The sequence below is a fragment of the Pituophis catenifer genome, unplaced genomic scaffold (assembly GCF_029215685.1).
Source record: "Pituophis catenifer annectens isolate HBS135680 unplaced genomic scaffold, rPitCat1.0.hap2 SCAF_2, whole genome shotgun sequence".
NCBI lineage: Eukaryota > Metazoa > Chordata > Lepidosauria > Squamata > Colubridae > Pituophis > Pituophis catenifer.
In genome coordinates this window covers 169018164-169034897 of record NW_027256882.1, presented here as the reverse complement: position 1 = coordinate 169034897, position 16734 = coordinate 169018164, and the positions used below count along the sequence as shown (strand labels likewise).

At 42.1% G+C, this 16734-nt stretch overlaps 1 protein-coding gene across 2 annotated transcripts in view; it reads left to right on the top strand.

The window, feature by feature from the left end:
* The window catches only part of LOC139312861 (protein phosphatase 1 regulatory subunit 1A-like), a 98266-nt gene that overhangs the window by 45375 nt on the left and 36157 nt on the right, over positions 1-16734 (top strand). For both annotated transcript variants that reach the window (XM_070938016.1, XM_070938017.1), the window contains exon 2: positions 3104-3164. In XM_070938016.1, the coding sequence (XP_070794117.1) occupies positions 3104-3164 (61 nt within the window). The remainder of the gene's footprint in view (positions 1-3103; positions 3165-16734) is intronic.

Here is a 16734-nt window from a genome sequence, read left to right as displayed (position 1 = left end):
CCAACAGAAGGGAGGGAAGAAAAATGAATTTCACCCTGACTTCTGTTGTTCAGTTTTCCATGATCAAACAGAGAGGGATCCTTCGGGCTGGAGGACATGCAGGTCATATAACTCCAGTAGTTTATACTGTAATTACCAGTCTTTTTTTGTTTTCAGGAAGACTCTAAGCTGACTTTGTATAAAATATACAAAAGAATGAAGGCTATTGCTTAACGCATTGTAAACCGCCCTGAGTCTCCGGAGAAGGGCGGCATATAAATCAAATTAAAAAAAAAAAAAAAAAAGATCATTGCTCTGTCTAGGGGTTCATAATCAGTTGAAGCCTAGTGTTTGGGAAGACTTAGAACGGGGGGGGGGGGGGGGAACTATGGCCCTTTTATAACTTGTGGACTTCAACTCCCAGAATTCCTGAGCCAGCATTGCCATAGTTCCCGACCTCTGACTTAGAGGGCCTTTAAGCATCCATAGCTTTAAAATGGGAGAAGTTAGGCACCCCTTTCCATTGGAATATGGAAGCTTTTATGTTCCCCACCCAAAAGCAGCGACAGAGAAACCCAAGTGGAAACAACCTCACCTCAATTTCAGCCCATCACAGCAGCCCCAGCAAGAAGATTGGGACTAGATGAAGACTGAAAGCAGGATGAACTATATTTTAGGCATGAGGTCTGCAGTTAGTCTGATTGAGATGCATGAAAAATAGATGTGGCTATGTGGGAAATAGGAGGAGGGGGAAGGAGCTGGAGCTATGAATATTTCATCAATTAATGGCGTGTATGCCCCATATTTTTATTCCATCCCTGCCTGTGGATCACGCATCCCATAAAAGATGTGAGGCTTTTTGGCAGCAAAGACTTCATCGTCCCCCTCCCCTCCTTCCTCTGCCATCCTCCTTCGGATATTTGGTTGCAGGTAAGACTGCACCAAATGTCTGTGCAGCAGCTTCCTAAAAAAGGAAACGGTGGAGCTAAAAATATACACGGTGAGCAAACCAGTAACATAATAAAGCAATAAACACTTCAGTCCGGTAGTACATTTGGGGCATAGCATCAATGCAGCCTCAGCCACAGCGCTTTAAAAAAAGATCAAATCAAAATATCTGCACAGATGTTTGAAATATAAAAGAGGTCACCCTGGGAATATGCTAGAAGCGGGGCCACTATCAAAAAGGATTTCTGCTGTTCCAATTATGGCTGGGTGTGTGTGGATGTATTCCATAGAGGGCCATTGATGTTAATGAAATGCTCTTGTTTATTTATCTATTTTTTTTTCAAACGTAGTATATCCAATATAGCAAACACACCCAATAATAAACCAAAATGCTTCACAAGGGCTAGAAACCAGAGGCTTAAAACCGCAGCTAAAAGCAGCAATTACGGATTTAACAATATCGAGCTGAAAATACTTAAAATTGGAAAGAAGTGCAAAGCACTTGCATATTTCTCAGGTTGGAATCAAAAGAAATGTTTTTCCCTGGTCCTTGAAGGACATTGGAGAGGGTCCTAGCCACACATAGACTAGACAAACTTTAACACAACTGGGATGTGTTAAAAACTCGTCAGAGGAATTCTTAGCAGCACCTTTCTTCCAGTAATTCTCCAAGACAAAAAATAATTATGAAAAAGTAAAATTCTTTATTTTTGAAGAAAGCATGGTGATGCTATGGTCATCACTGCCCAATACCCCCAATTTGCTTAACAAGGGATTCTTAGCTACTCTATCCAGAACTTTTTCCTTCAGCTCAGTTAGAGGTATTATCTCAATAGCCAGCAACTGACATGCCTCCTGGTTCATCACCCCCGAAGTGGCTGAACTGAGTGAGAGGAAGAAGGACTTCAAACATGGTGTCTTCCTTAACGGATATGAAAGTGACAGCATCACTGGGCTGTCTGGAGATTGGAGGTAGTTGCAATCTAAAAAGAAGTGCTGAAATGTAAATATATTGTGATGTGTATTGGGCTGCAAAAATAATCTTGGGAGAAAGGAGGAAGAGCCACAGCCTAGGCCTGTGATGGCGAACCTATGGCACGCCTGCCACAGGTGGCACACAGAGCTGTCTCTGCGGGCCTGCCAGCTGTTGCCCCAGATCAGCTTCACTGCGTATGTGCGCATGCCTCCCACCAGCCAGATGGTCTTCAGGTGTCTGCCACGCATGCCCCCCCTGCACCCCATTTTGGGCCTGGAAAGCCACCTGGACCAACCTGGAAGTCAAAATGGGGTGTGGGGCACATGCGCGGGGATGCGCACGCATGCGTGAGGAGCTTGGTGCATGCATGGGGGCACTCTCATTACATTTTGGGGGTTCGTGCATGTGCATTTGCACGTGCTTTGGGCACTCGGCACCAAAACGGTTAACCATCACTGGCCTAGGCAGTAGTCAGATAAGAGAAATCTGTGTCCCAAGGAGTGATGAGAGTGAAGAAAACATCTCAGAAGCAATCCTCTCTTAGAGCTTTGGAAGGTAAAGTGGTTTCAGACACTTCAGACAGCAGGTTGCTGTTACTGTATCTTTACAATAAAAGTAGGATTAATACTCATAATTTGGTTTCCTGTCTGGACTATCTCATGTTTCCAAGGATTCAATCTCACCTTTGTGAGAAAGGATTGTTTTGTTCAACCTGGTTTGCTCAAAATGATTCTGTTAATTCTATTCATGCTTTTTGTGGTCCTCCGTGGTGAAGATAGCTCTATCAAGGTTTTTTTTTTTACTCCATTGTCAAATAATTGGAAAAGAATGCCACCAGCATAATGGGTGGGGAATGTCTTTTGATGTCTTTGATGTCTATTTCCCATCCCTATTGCCTTTATGGACGGGAATAATGAAACAACGGTTCAGCACGTCCATCATTAAGATACCCAGTCCGAGATAACTCCGTTCTCATAGTACTTTGCAATTGACTGTGTCTTTTAGAGAATGACAGTCTAAAAAACATCTGTACAAAAACATTGGTAGTGTTGCCAATCCCTAGTGTGCCATCTACCATAAAGAACTATCTTTAGAGTTGCTGACAAATAACAGTCCGTCTCTTCCGCCTGCGGTTTTTTTGGACATTTAGAGTAAGTTTCTTACAAGCAGTTACTGTAATTAATCTCTCTTTGCTTACAGATCCGAAGGCGTCGTCCAACTCCTGCCACGTTGGTCTTGAGCAGCGACCAATCATCACCTGGTGAGAGCAGATGCATGACTTGATTAAATGCAAATTGGCCCTCCCTCTGATTCCCCAGAATAGCATGCTTCTTATTCAGTAGGTCCTGGAAAGAATTTGAATAGTTGCATGCGAGACAGCAAAGGCTTTGAATCAGGGATGGGGGAGATCTGTAGCCATCCGGCTATTACTGAAATATCTTCTCAGCAGCTGCAGCTAATATTGCTCAATATCTAGATCTAATACAGGTAGTCCTCAACTTACAATCATTTGTTTAGTGACCATTCAAAGTTACAATGGCATTGAAAAAAGTAACCAATGACCATTTTTTTGCACTTATGACCATTGCAACCCCCCACCCCATGGTGATGTGATCAAAATTCAGATGCTTGGCAACTGGCTATATTTATGACGGTTGCAATGCCCAATGGGCGTGTGATCCCCATTTTGCGACCTTCTGCCAAGCCAAGCCAATGGGGGGGGGGGGAAATGCCTTTAAAAGCCTCTGACGATCCCAGCTGAGTCGCCTGATCGTCAGAGGCTTTTAAAAGCATTTTTTTCTGCAATCTCTTAAGGTTGTAGAAAAAATGCTTTTAAAGGTTAAAAAAAAAAAGTTGGCCACGCCCACCCAGTCACATTACCACCACCACCACCAAGTCATGCCCACAGAACCGGTAGTAACAAATTTTACATTTCACCGCTTTAGGAAACCCTGCACCACTTCTTCGGCCGAAGAAGTTGTAAAAAAAATGCTTTTAAAAGTAAAAAAAAAAAAAAAGCCTCTGATGATCACGCGACTCAGCTGGGCATGGGGAGGGGCAGAGAGTTTTGCTACCAGTTCTCCGAACCACCACTCGCCATCACTACTGGATCGGGAAATCAGGTCCGAACCGGGACCATTTCACCCCTGCAGAGTCACTTATCAACCGTGTGGCTAACTTAACAACTCCAGTGATTCACTTAACAGCTGCAGCAAGAAAGATTGTAAAATGGGGGGAAACTCACTTAACAACTCTCTCTCTTAGCAACAAAAATTTTGGGCTCAATTGTGATTGTAAATTAAGCACTACCTGTAATATCTCAAAATCTAGAACTAGTAGTATCTAGATGGCCATGACCAACATCTGGATGACCACCCCTCTCGTCCATACCTGTCCTAAAAATTTGCTCATTATTGTACTATGGAGGCATCTTATCTGACCTCTGAGGAAAGGGATATATGGGAGCTTCACCTATAATACCATCCTTTCTGATTGGTTCAAGAGACTATTTCTGATATTGCTGAAACTGTCAGACTAGAGCTAAGAACTAAGAGCCAGTCAGGTATATCTATTCCAAAATATAATTTTTTGCTGAAGCCTTTGCTGTCGATCAGGTTTTTCTATTACTTTTTGCAGTGCAAAAAATAGATTACAGAGTATGATTGATGCTAAATAATGGTTGTTCAGTCCTGCCTTAGTTCATGACTGCACAATTGAGGCGGGGGGGGGGGGGCTTTGGCCAGCTTCCCATTCCTTTCCTGTACTGCTCCTGGTTTACAGTGAATAAATTAAAATTAAAATTATCAGATTTAAGTTTGGATAAGAGGGATAAGAAGAAGGGACTGAACTAATGAATAAAACACATGTGGGTATAAGAAAACATAAGTATTATCCTGGACAAGGCTTTTGACTCCTCCCCCATACAACTTTCAAAACACTTGATAGATTGATAGATTGTCTTCAGTCCAAACCTAAGAGAGACAAAACTGCAGCACCTTAGGTGGGTGAGACTCTGATTTCCATGCACTATGACCAGAGTCTAGAAATTGTGGGAATTGTAATCTAATCTATTTAATATTTGAATCATTTTCTCTATTATAACAAATTACACATACTACCTAAGAGGCTGAGTCCTGAAATTCATCTGTTCAGCAGGTGCTTTTGCAAGCAGCATAGATTTTCCTCTCTGGTTTGGCTGATGTGGAGCAGCTCAAGAGAAACAGGAATTCTATGATATCTGTGTTGGAGTTTCTCCAGGCTGTTTTAACCAGACAATGTGTGGTTGCAAGCCATGTTTTTAAATATAAATCTCCCACAACATTGTGGAGTAGTTGAGAACATCATTCCTAGGAATTGTAGAACATTTTATGTGCCAGTTATGGAGGGAAGCTCTGCTGCCCTATAGTATACAGAGAAGTGGGTCTGCAGGAAAGGATACTATGGTGATACGGGTGCAGGAGAGGGTCAGAAGAGAGGGTAAGCCCCACATTTTTGTAATCTTGGTATTTGCCCAGAATGACACCAAAAGACTTAACATTCAGAGTCTGTTAGAAAATAAACATTAAGCCAAGTATTCAGGGCAAATTGTTTTTAGAAATGTACCCCAATTTGGCAACTAATCTATTTTGCTCAGCATTCCCCACCCATGCTATTTTGGTTTAGTGTGCAAAATGGTATGAATTTCACATATCCTGCTTTTGGTGGGATCTAGGATGAAAAGAAAGCCAGAATGCTGATGTTGGTAAATGACTTAAATGAGATTGTTGTGAAGTCAGCTTGTAGTTATATTATTACAAACTGTCAGGCTTTCCTCCCAGACATGAGGTACGCATTTACTCATCTGAGGTTGCTACATTTTCACAAGTACAAAATTCATGCTCTAAGTCAGATACAGAGACAAATTTTCTCCAACCCTTCCATTTCATCTGAGACTCTTGATTGTTTCAGAACAAAGGCAGAAATTGAGTTATGAGGCTAGAAAAAGGAGAGAAGCAACCTCTGGTTTGGGATTACCAAGAACTGGGCATGGCTAGTCTAGTGAAGAGAAGGACCAGGGGAGATATGATAGCAATATTTGAGGGGTTGCCACAGAGAGAAGGGGGTCAAGCTAATTTCCAAAGTACCTGAAGGCCAAACAAGGAATAATGGATGGAAACTGAACAAGGAGAGATTCAACCTGGAAATAAGAACTTTTCTGACAGTGAGAACAATCAACCAATGGAACAGCTTGCCTTTCAGAAGTTGTGGGAGCTTCATCACTGGAAGCTTTCAAGAAGAGACTGGACCGCCATCTGTCAGAAATGATCTCCTGCTTGGGTGAAGTTTGGACTAGATAACCTACAAGGTCCCTTTCAACCAGAGGTGGGTTTCAGCAGGTTCTGACCAGTTCTGGAGAACCGGTAGTGGAAATTTTGAATAGTTCGGAGAACCGGTAGTAAAAATTCTGACTGGTCCTGCCCCCATCTATTCTCTGCCTCCCAATTCCCAGCTGATTGGGAGGAAATGGGGATTTTGCAGTAACCTTCCCCTGGAGTGGGGTGGGAATGGAGATTTTACAGTATTTTTACAGCCACGCCCACCAAGCCACACCCACAGAACCGGTAGTAAAAAAATTTGAAACCACCACTGCTTTCAACTCTATTAATCTGTATTACCAGATATCTGAATGAGCAATGGAGGATATGAACAATTGGATAGGAGAACAAAGAGTAGGGGAGAGGACACACCAATTGTTTAGCTATCTTGATGTCTGCAGCAAACAGCATAGTTTCCCAGCCGGAAACTATTCACAATGCCTGAGAATAGTCCGGGCAACCTGTGACATCCTGAGAAGGCAGTTGGAGTGTGAGGAAGCCACAGTGCTCCCCTGCCTCACTGATGCACTATGAGGGAACTCTAAAGATGTAGTGTCACCTCCCAATTGGACTACTGTAATGTGCTTTACATGGGACAGCCCTTGAAAAGTATTCAGATGTTGCAGGTGGTCCACAATACAGCAGTGTAGGCAGAAGTGCACACACCTCAATGCATCCATGTAACAGCACTGCTGTTTGAGATGCACTGCCTCACAATAAACTTCTGAGTAGATGCCGGCTGATAATGTTAAGGCCCTACATGGCATGACTCTAGTTGTTAGCAAAACTGCCTATTCATGAAGGTTTCTGTCTGTATTACTCAAACTAGCAGGATGGGTGTGTTTCAGGTCTCTTCAATGAAGCAGTGTCATCTGGTGGGGCCTCGGAAATGTGCCTTTTTTTTTTGTCTCAGTACATGCCTTAAAGAACACCCTGGGGATATAGATGGTCTCCAACCCTGTTGGCCTTCAGGAAAGCTGTGAAGGTTGTCTTCCCCACCAGGCATTGGGGCCAGGATGTTGGTAGAGCAGGCACTGGGTAGTTGGTCAGTAGCTAGCTGGAAGTAAGTTTTATTGGAGTCTCGATTTGTTAAATGTTATGAAAGTTTAGTTATTAAAAAAAAACTGGTTATAAAAAGATAAGATCTACCATGAGGCTTATAGATTAGGGAAAAAAAATATAGGTCGGAGATGGGTGTTCTCTTATCCTTACTTTTCCTTCTTTCCCTCCAGGGCCATCTTTCGGAAACTAAGATTGGCAATGCAGCAATTGGAATTTATGTCATGCCTATTTGGATTTTTAATTGACTCGCAGGTTTCATTAATGTAGATTTGAAGGGAGTTGGGAAGAGAAATAGCAAAGAAGGGACCTAAGCGATTTGTTGAGGTTGGAATAGTAGCGAATATTTTTCACATAAATACATTTTTCAGCACCCCTCCTTCCCAATTTGCCAATGTTACAGTTAGAAAATCAATTGAAGGGGGAAAAAAGTATACCAGGATGCAACATTGGTTGTAGCTTTTATTTTTGCAACATATCTTCTCCAGCTGATGAGGTTTTCTTTTTTTCTGTCTCTGGTATCAGCATAGAGGTCCTCTCATTTTCTTATTATTTCCGCCCATGGTTTGGTGTATAAAATGAGTTGCATGAAAATCCCTCGTTTGATGGTTGCTTAATGATACAGCCAAACATGATTACCCATCCTGCTCCCAATTTAAGGAAATTATTGCAAGAAAATGTCCTCAATATCTGGACACTCATTTTCCTGTCCGGTCAATCTCGAACAGATGCATCGGCCCCTTTAAAAGACTTGCAGCCACTGTAATTGCCTGCCTTTGAATGACCTGTACATCTCTCTCCATCTGTCTGAACATTTAGGAACTTTTCATAGCAGATGGGCAGATTGGCAAAATATTCCTAGGAACTGCCTAGGAATTCAAAGCATGTTGTTCTCCAAAAGTAAAATTTAGATGCTTAGAAAAATGTTGAGATTTAAGAGCTAAGAGGTATTTACAGTTTAATCCCACAATTTAGAAGAACTCAGTATCTAAGTGATAATTATTTTCCAATAATTGATAAATAAGACTTGTTCAAGTAAAACTGTGCCACTAGGTTTCACTGATAGTAGAGCAAAGCAAACAGTATGTTAAAAGCTTGCTTTCTCTCACATATGCCCCCCATTTCTCCCAGGCAGAGACACAGAAGTGAACAACTGATTTATGGAAAACTTGCAACTTTTTGAATAGGGAGACTTCTTGATTGTGTGAAGGAAAAACTCAAAAGAGGTGTCCTTGTGAAAGGAAGTGTGGAAACCCATATTCACCCATGTTAAAGTCCAGCTTTGCATCTGATACAGAATCACATCCATCCTTGGAATTAACATCTAATGGATAGTTTTGGAAACCAATACATATAAACTTATCTCAAGGCACTGTTTGGCTCAATCAAAATTATCCCCATTCAGGACAATGTCCTTGCCAGCAACCTGACAAATACGTAACAGCAGTATGGAGCACAACTAACTTTCTTATACAAAGATGTAGGCATGTCTTCGTCCATCATTCAGAGAACTGATCCTTATAACACAGCATGTCCCCAATGCTTGGCGCACTAAAGTAGGATATTAGCAGTTCTGTTCAATGAACTATCAAATCCCATTAGCTTCTTTGGGAAATCACACTATCTATGGAAAGATAACTCTAAATATAAGACTATCCTCTAACATCAGTAGATAGGAAAATAGGCTCAGGCTCAGTTCCTGTACAATGTTTGGCTTCCCTATTTTGTCATTCTGGGATTGGCAACTCTAACTGAAAGCGATCCTCCACCAAAAACTATACTTCCTTTAAACAAATATATTTATATTTCTATGTATCTGTCTAATGTCACGCTCCAAAAAAGGGTAGGGCCGAATAATTAATACTGTAAGAGAGAGGGAGGGACAGACAGGGTAGGTACTGTAGGTAGGTAGATGAATTAAAAATATTAACAATTTGAACAGTAACTTACCCCATTTATAAAATTGATGCTGACCTGGATGTGTCACCAATCTTCTCTCAGGCAAACCATTCTCACATGCAGAGGCACATTTGTGCGCACACACATATTCTTCTCCCTTTTTCAATAGAAACAACAGAAGAAGACAATTGAATAGAGAGGGAGTGCAAGGAAAGGATAGTTGCATGGGGAGGAAAGATTTGAGAAAGGGCAAGGATAAAACTGGAAGGAGTTTGGGTGAAGGGGGAAGAAGAAAGCTTTTGTTTCGACATGACAGGAATTGTTATGTTTAGCAGCTCCCACCATGAAAAAGCTAATCTTCCAAAGAACCTCCTGTAAAATATTCTCCTACAAATTTCTTGGTTCTCTAGAGCTTCTTCTATTCTTATCGGCTGAATGCAACAAGTAATTATCCTAATTATCTGGGATCAGGCAATTATTTACCTGATACATATTCATTAGACTTGCTTGAGAGGAACAAATGGGTAAAGAATATACTTTATGGGACAAAGATGCAATAGAAGGATCTTTAAATTCCCCTGGTATGTCCACTACTTCTAGGCTGCATTTGTGATAATGCTCTTCCGAATGTGTGAGAATAACCACACATAAAGAAACAGAAAAGGAAGAGAAAAATCCCCATGCTCTTGAAATTGGTTCTTTATTTTCTGACTCAGTGAGTTTCAGATTGAATTAGTCCTTCAGGAGTACATAAACCTAACATACACTTAATCGAAGTACCAGTTAGGTTCAACCTGGAACAAAGCACCTCCTTGGAAGCTAAGCTGGGCAGCACCAGTGTAGATTGTCGTAGGGAATCCAAAATACCCAAGCCAGAGGCATTTAGCCAGAGTGCTCAACAGATGCCAAGGTGTCTCCCAGATGGCAGTTTCAGTGTGGCTTGCTGGCAGTCTCACAGTGGGCACAGGAAAAGACAGTCTCTTTAGTGTAACCTAGGGCCTCCTAGGACTCTGGGAAATCCTTCTAGGATTGCTCCCGCACTTGAGAGAAACAAGCAGGCCAGAAAAGCTCCTTTTGTACCATTAGGCTCTTTGGCATTGATGCCAAGTGGCTGAGAGAGTCAGTGACATGCAAGAAGAGTCCTTTCACATGGCATGTATTCTCTCTGTGGCTGCCAGTGGATTAGAGAAGAGAGCAGGCTAGAAAAGCTATTTTTGTGCTGCTGGACTCCCCCAGCTGCTCACCACCTCCAGAGGAAGATTAATAGTGGAGTAGGGGACGCGGTGGCTCAGTGGCTACGACATTGAGCTTGTCAATTGAAAGGTCGGCAGTTCAGCAGTTCGAATCCCTAGTGTCGCATAAAGGGGTGAGCTCCCGTTACTTGTCCCAGCTTCTGCCAACCTAGCAGTTCGAAAGCACGTACAAAATGCAAGTAGAAAAAATAGGGACCACCTTTGGTGGGAAGGTAACAGCATTCTGTGCGCCTTCGGCGTTTAGTCATGCTGGCCACATGACCACGGAGATGTCTTCAGACAGCGCTGGCTCTTTGGCTTAGAAACGGAGATGAGCACCGCCCCCTAGAGTCGGGAACGACTAGCACGTATGTGCGAGGGGAAACTTTACCTTTACCTTTAGGAGTATCTATGGAGATTCTCAGTCATCCAGGTCATGGTTGTCCCAAAGGCTTTTTAAAAGGCAACTGGACTTCCTTGGAGTTTTTTTTTCCTTGAAAACCTTTCACTTCTCATTCAAGAAGTTTCTTCAATTCTTCAGAGAACTGAAGAAACTTCTTGGATGAGAAAGAAAATGTTTTCAAGGGGAAAAAAACAATGAAGCCCAGTTGCTTTTTGAAAAGCATCTTTGGGACATATTGGAGTAGGGCCATTGGTCTCCTCCTATAGAAGGATCTTATGGTACAAAAGGGGGAGTGGTACCAAAGGAGGTTGGAAGGGCCAAATCTTTTGAAAGAGCTCTGTGGAAAAAGGCTGAGAGAAACTTTCTTTGTATCCATGGCCAAAGTGCTTTCAGACTAGGCAATATAGAGATCCTTAGTTACACATTAAGATTTTTCTGGATGGGGGGGGGCAACCATCATGGGAACATTTGAGTCGTATTGGGAGAGAAAGCTGAGAGGAGTCTTCTCCCACCACACGGACCAAAGCAATTCAAGGCCATCCCAATTTTTTTGCTGAGGTGAATTGGGGTGACCTCTTTGTTTCTGCAATATAATCAGGTAGCCCCCTGAAGCAGCTCCATCAAAGGGCCATCTATAAACCTAATGCCTCTTCATGAGAATCAAATAAGGCAAGATATTTTGGAATTCTTAAAGATGTTTTAATAATATACATGTAAATGCTCCAAAATAGAACCAGTTTAGTGTAATGCTTAAAGAAAGAAGACAAGAAGTCTAGAAGACTAGACTAGACTAGACTAGACTAGACTAGACTAGACTAGACTAGATTAGACTAGACTAGACTAGACCAGAATAGACCAGAATAGATTAGAAATAGACTAGACTAGACTAGACCAGAATAGACCAGAATAGACTAGAAATAGACTAGACTAGACTAGACCAGAATAGACCAGAATAGACTAGAAATAGACTAGACTAGACTAGACTAGACTAGACTAGACTAGACTAGACTAGACTAGACTAGACTAGACTAGAATAGAATAGAATAGAATAGAATAGAATAGAATAGAATAGAATAGAATAGAATTTGGGAAACCATGAATCCTTAGCACTTGCATAGGCATGAAATACGTGGCATGACTTTGGGCCGGTTACTCTCTTTCAACCTTAGGAAAAAGGTAATGGCAAACCATCTGAAATCTTGCCAAGAAAACTGTACGTCCATATATTTGCCAGGAGTCAATACTGACTGAAAGGCTCATACACTAAGACTACAGGAACAAATGTGTATAGTATTATATATAGATAATCCTTGATTAGTGACCAGTTGCTTAGTGACCGTTCAAATTTATGCTGGACCTCTCCAGGATACTTACGACCTGATTATGAAGTTCCAATAGCCAACACACACAAACACATACACAGAGTAACATGACTGCAGTTTGGGCTCAACCATCCTATATTTACAGCCAATTAAAACATCCCAAGATCAGATGACCTCATTTTGTTTTTGTTTTTCAGCAAAACCAACTCATAGTGAACAATTAATAACGCCTAACCTAGGGAACAATTAACACTTAATGGGTGAGTAGCTATTTTACAATGACCTGCGTTCACTTAATGCCCACCATAAACAAAAAAGGTCATAAAATTTGGGTCAGTCACGTGGGTGATCCACTTTATGACTGTCCTGACTTACAACATGATACATACATACATACAGATTGTGTATGTATGTCTATATCTATATGTATTAAGCAACATTTTTTAAAAAAAAATGTCCTAAAAAGAAAACTTTAATATATGCTTTTGTCATCCCACTAATGTACAAAAGAAAATCCTAACCATCTTCTTTCTTTTAAGAGTCATAGAAAAGAGAAAGCATTTTTTTTCTTGCTCATGTTTATAAGTAAAAAGATGCGCACTGTTACCTGTGTTATAATAGCCATGTAAATCAAAGCTGCAGCACAGAAATGAAAGCTCTTAACCCTTCCCTAACATGGTTGGAGTCAACAGCAGAAGCGAAGGAAGCGCTCTGAAACGCTGAAAAAAATACTTACCTGATAAACATTACAGCAAAGGAAAAAAAGAGGGCATCTCAATTCTGCCATCCTTAAAAAGTTAAAAGATTTATAAAAGAGGGTTATAAATCTCATTACATCTCATTAAAGATCACAAAACACCCATCTCATTAAAACTATCTAATTTCAGCATCTTATGTAGTTTCCTCCTTTGTTGTTTTTTTTTAAAATCCTCTATCCTGGGAGCAAACTTTTTCAATTCCCAGAATATTGTCAACTGGAGTGTGTTTGCAGTTAATCAGTGGCTTACTAAAGAAGCACTTATCCTCCCATTCCAGATATGACTTAGGGTTTCCCCTATGGTCTTTTCAAGGGTCAAGTTATCATGTGCAGCTTGTCTTGGGTACACAGTAGTCTAAGTCAGGGGTCCCCAAACCCCGGTCTGTGGATCGGAACCAGTCCACGGCATGTCAGCAACTGGGCCGTGCAAACAAGCGAAGCCCCATCCACAGGATGCAGGCAGCATGCAAAACCACACCCCCTCCAAACCACGGAAAAACTTTTCTCCACAGAACCGGTCCCTAGTGCCCAAAAGGTTGGGGGCCGCTGATCTAAATGACACAAGGGTTGCGACGTATGGCTTCTAGGTTTGTAAAAAAATTACAAATAGTCCTCGACTTACAACAGTTCGTTTAGTAACCATTCAAAGTTACAACGGCACTAAAAAAAAGGTGACATGACCATATTTCATACTTACGACCGTTGCAGCATCCCCACAGTCACGTGATCAAAATTTGGACACTTGGCAACTGACCAAGGGGTGAAATGCTCCTGGTTTGGACTGGATCGGGTGATCCGGTAGCGATTGTGGCAGGTGCTTTGGAGAACTGGTAGCGATGGCGGTGTGAGGCTCCGCCCACCCGCCTGGGTCTCGTTACTTCCTGGTTTTAACAAGGAACTAATGTGTTTTTTACCCTCTGCACATGCGCAGAGGGTCTGCGCACGCATGTGAAGCGCGGGCGCACGGCGTGTACACTTCCAAACCGGTAAGGAAGGTAAGTAGATTTCAACCCTGAACTGACTAGAATTAGAATTAGAATTCTTTATTGGCCAAGTGTGATTAGACACACAAGGAATTTGTCTCCGGTGCATAAGCTCTCAGTATACATACAACAATAGTGATAGATCATTATCATAGTCAGTGGTGGGTTGCTACCATTTCTCTCTGATTCGGGTGAGCCGGTAGTGGAGATGGTGAAGTGAGAGCAAACCGGTTCTCTCCGACCATCAGTTGGGCCCTCCCGCCCGCCCCTGCGCTATACCTACCTATATTTGTTCACTTTTAGTCCAGCTGATAGGCGCGGCAGAGCAGATTGCAGTGCCTCAGCTGTTCTGAAATTCAATGCGCTTGCGCGAAGCGAACCGGTGGTAACTGGTTGAAACCCACCACCGATCATAGTCATTGTAAAAATACATTCATCATAAAACATTAGATACAACACTTAATGATAGTCATGGATACTAAATAACCAATCAACATAAATCATACTAGGATACAAAGTAATATTTATTACGGTTGCAGTATCCCAGGGTCATCTGATCACCTTTTGCGACCTTCTGATAAGCAAAGTCAATGGGTGAAGCCAGATTCATGTGTTACTAGCTTAATAACTGCAGCGATTCAACTTAACAACCGTGGCAAGGAAGGGGGGAAATTCACTTAACAAATGTCTCACTTAGCAACAGAAATTTTGGGCTCAATTGTGGTTGTAAATTGAGGACTATCTGTATTCTATTTTGGAATGGATTTGAGGAATGCATTGTGACTGCAAGTTTGGACTGGACACACACGTCACTAGTATTGGTTGGTTGGAAGGGGGGAACAATAAAGAAGGGGGAGCCATTTCTTCAGAAGCCCCAGGAGAGAAAATGGAAATGTCAATAAGACAAAATCATTTGCATTGCTGATGGACCATCAGCCCAGCTTAGATTGTGTCCATAGTTGCCTTTCCATACTGGAATGAAAAATGGGCTCAATGGATTTGCATTCAGCAGAAGTTAATGTTATTCAACTTTTTTTTAAAAAAATATCCTTCCGGCTGCATAAAATTAACATCTTTTTATCCCATGGCTAAGCTTTATTCCCTAGAGCTGACAGGTGAGTTCCGCTTATTTTACAATAATTGTTCCCTTTCTTTAGTCACCCTAATATCCTTTCAGAAACACAATAGAAAAGAATCTTTAATCTGTCCCCCTCCCTTCCTCTCTCAAATCTCCTGGCATGGAAATCTTCTGTCTTCCAGTCACTGCAGTTGCAGATGTATTTTATTAGGAAGGAGCAAGAGCTTCCATGGATAGATGAGAAGTAATAAGGAGAGAGTGTGAGTCGATGGGGTTACAGTCTCCTCAATGGCCTTTTCTGTCTCCCTTTCATTATGGGATTGCAGTGTTCTGGATATCACCTGAAGCTGATTCCTGCTGGAATAGGTTTCCTGCCCATCTCGTACCCTTGCTTAACAACAATACCAATAGCATTTATATACTACTTCATAATGCTTTAAAGCAGGGGTGTCAAACTCAAGGCCAGTGGGCCAGATCCGGCCCATGGAGTGCTTAGATCCAGCCTGTAGGGCCGCCCTGGAAACAGCAAAGAACCAGCCCATGGTACCTCTGCCAGTGAAAACAGAGTTTGGGAGGGTCGTGCGCAACCCTCAGTGGCTCCGTTTTCAGCCGCGACTTCCTCCTGCAGCCCTCTGCCAGCGAAAATTGAGCCCGGGTCGGCCAAGTGACATCGAGCTGGCCATACCTACCCTGACCATGCCCCCCCAAGGTCAAACACAACCCTGATGTGGCCCTCAATGAAATCAAGTTTGACACCCCTGCTTTACAGCATTCTCAAAGCAGTTTACAGAGTCAGCCTATTGCCCCCAACAATCTGGGTCCTCATTTTACCGATCTCTGAAGGATGGAAGTTTTTGAGTCAACCTTGAGCCAGTCAGGACCAAACTCCTGGCAGTGGATAGAATTAGGCTGTAATACTGCATTCTGACCACTATGCCGCTGGGGCTAAGCTAAATTATCTCTCGTGCTCTGAAGTAAAACCAATCACTGTAATGCACATTTTAATACAAGTAGTCCTTGACTTACGACCACAATTGAGCCAAAATCTTTGTTGCTGAGACAGTTGTTAAGTGAATTTTGTGCCATTTTACGACCTTACTTTGCCATGGATGTTAAATGAATCACTGCAGTTGTTAAGTTAGTAACACAGCTGTTAAGTGAATCTGACTTCCCCATTGACTTTGCTTGTCAGAAGGTTGCAAAAAGGGATCACATGACCCTGGGCCACAGCAGTAGTCATAAATGTGAATCAGTTGCCAAGCTCCTGAATTTTGATCACATGATCATGGGGATGCGGCAATGGTCATAAGTGGGGAAAACAGTCATGTCACTTTTTTTCAGTACCGTTGTAACCTCTGGTCCGCAGAAAAACCTCTCTCCATGGAACCAGTCCCTGGTGCCTAAAATGTTGGGGGCCGTTGATCTACTTTATGGCCCATTTGTGCCTTTGGTTCTACAAGATGTCACAACCCTTGCCAAAGGAAGACACCTGCAATTCTGCAGCAGACAGGATTGTATCAGTAGAAGAGATGGGAATAAAGATAAGACTAATGGATAAAAAAATATCTCTCCTTAGAGAAAAGCTGACTGTAGATATATTTTTATCCTCAGACAGCTCTGGCTTTCAAATGGAATTTTGGAACAGTGCCAGCGTGATAAGTAAATTGCTTGATGCTCAGACTGCAGAATAACTCTTCCACCACCTGCTCACACCTACCTTTCCCCAGTGATTTGATTCCAGGT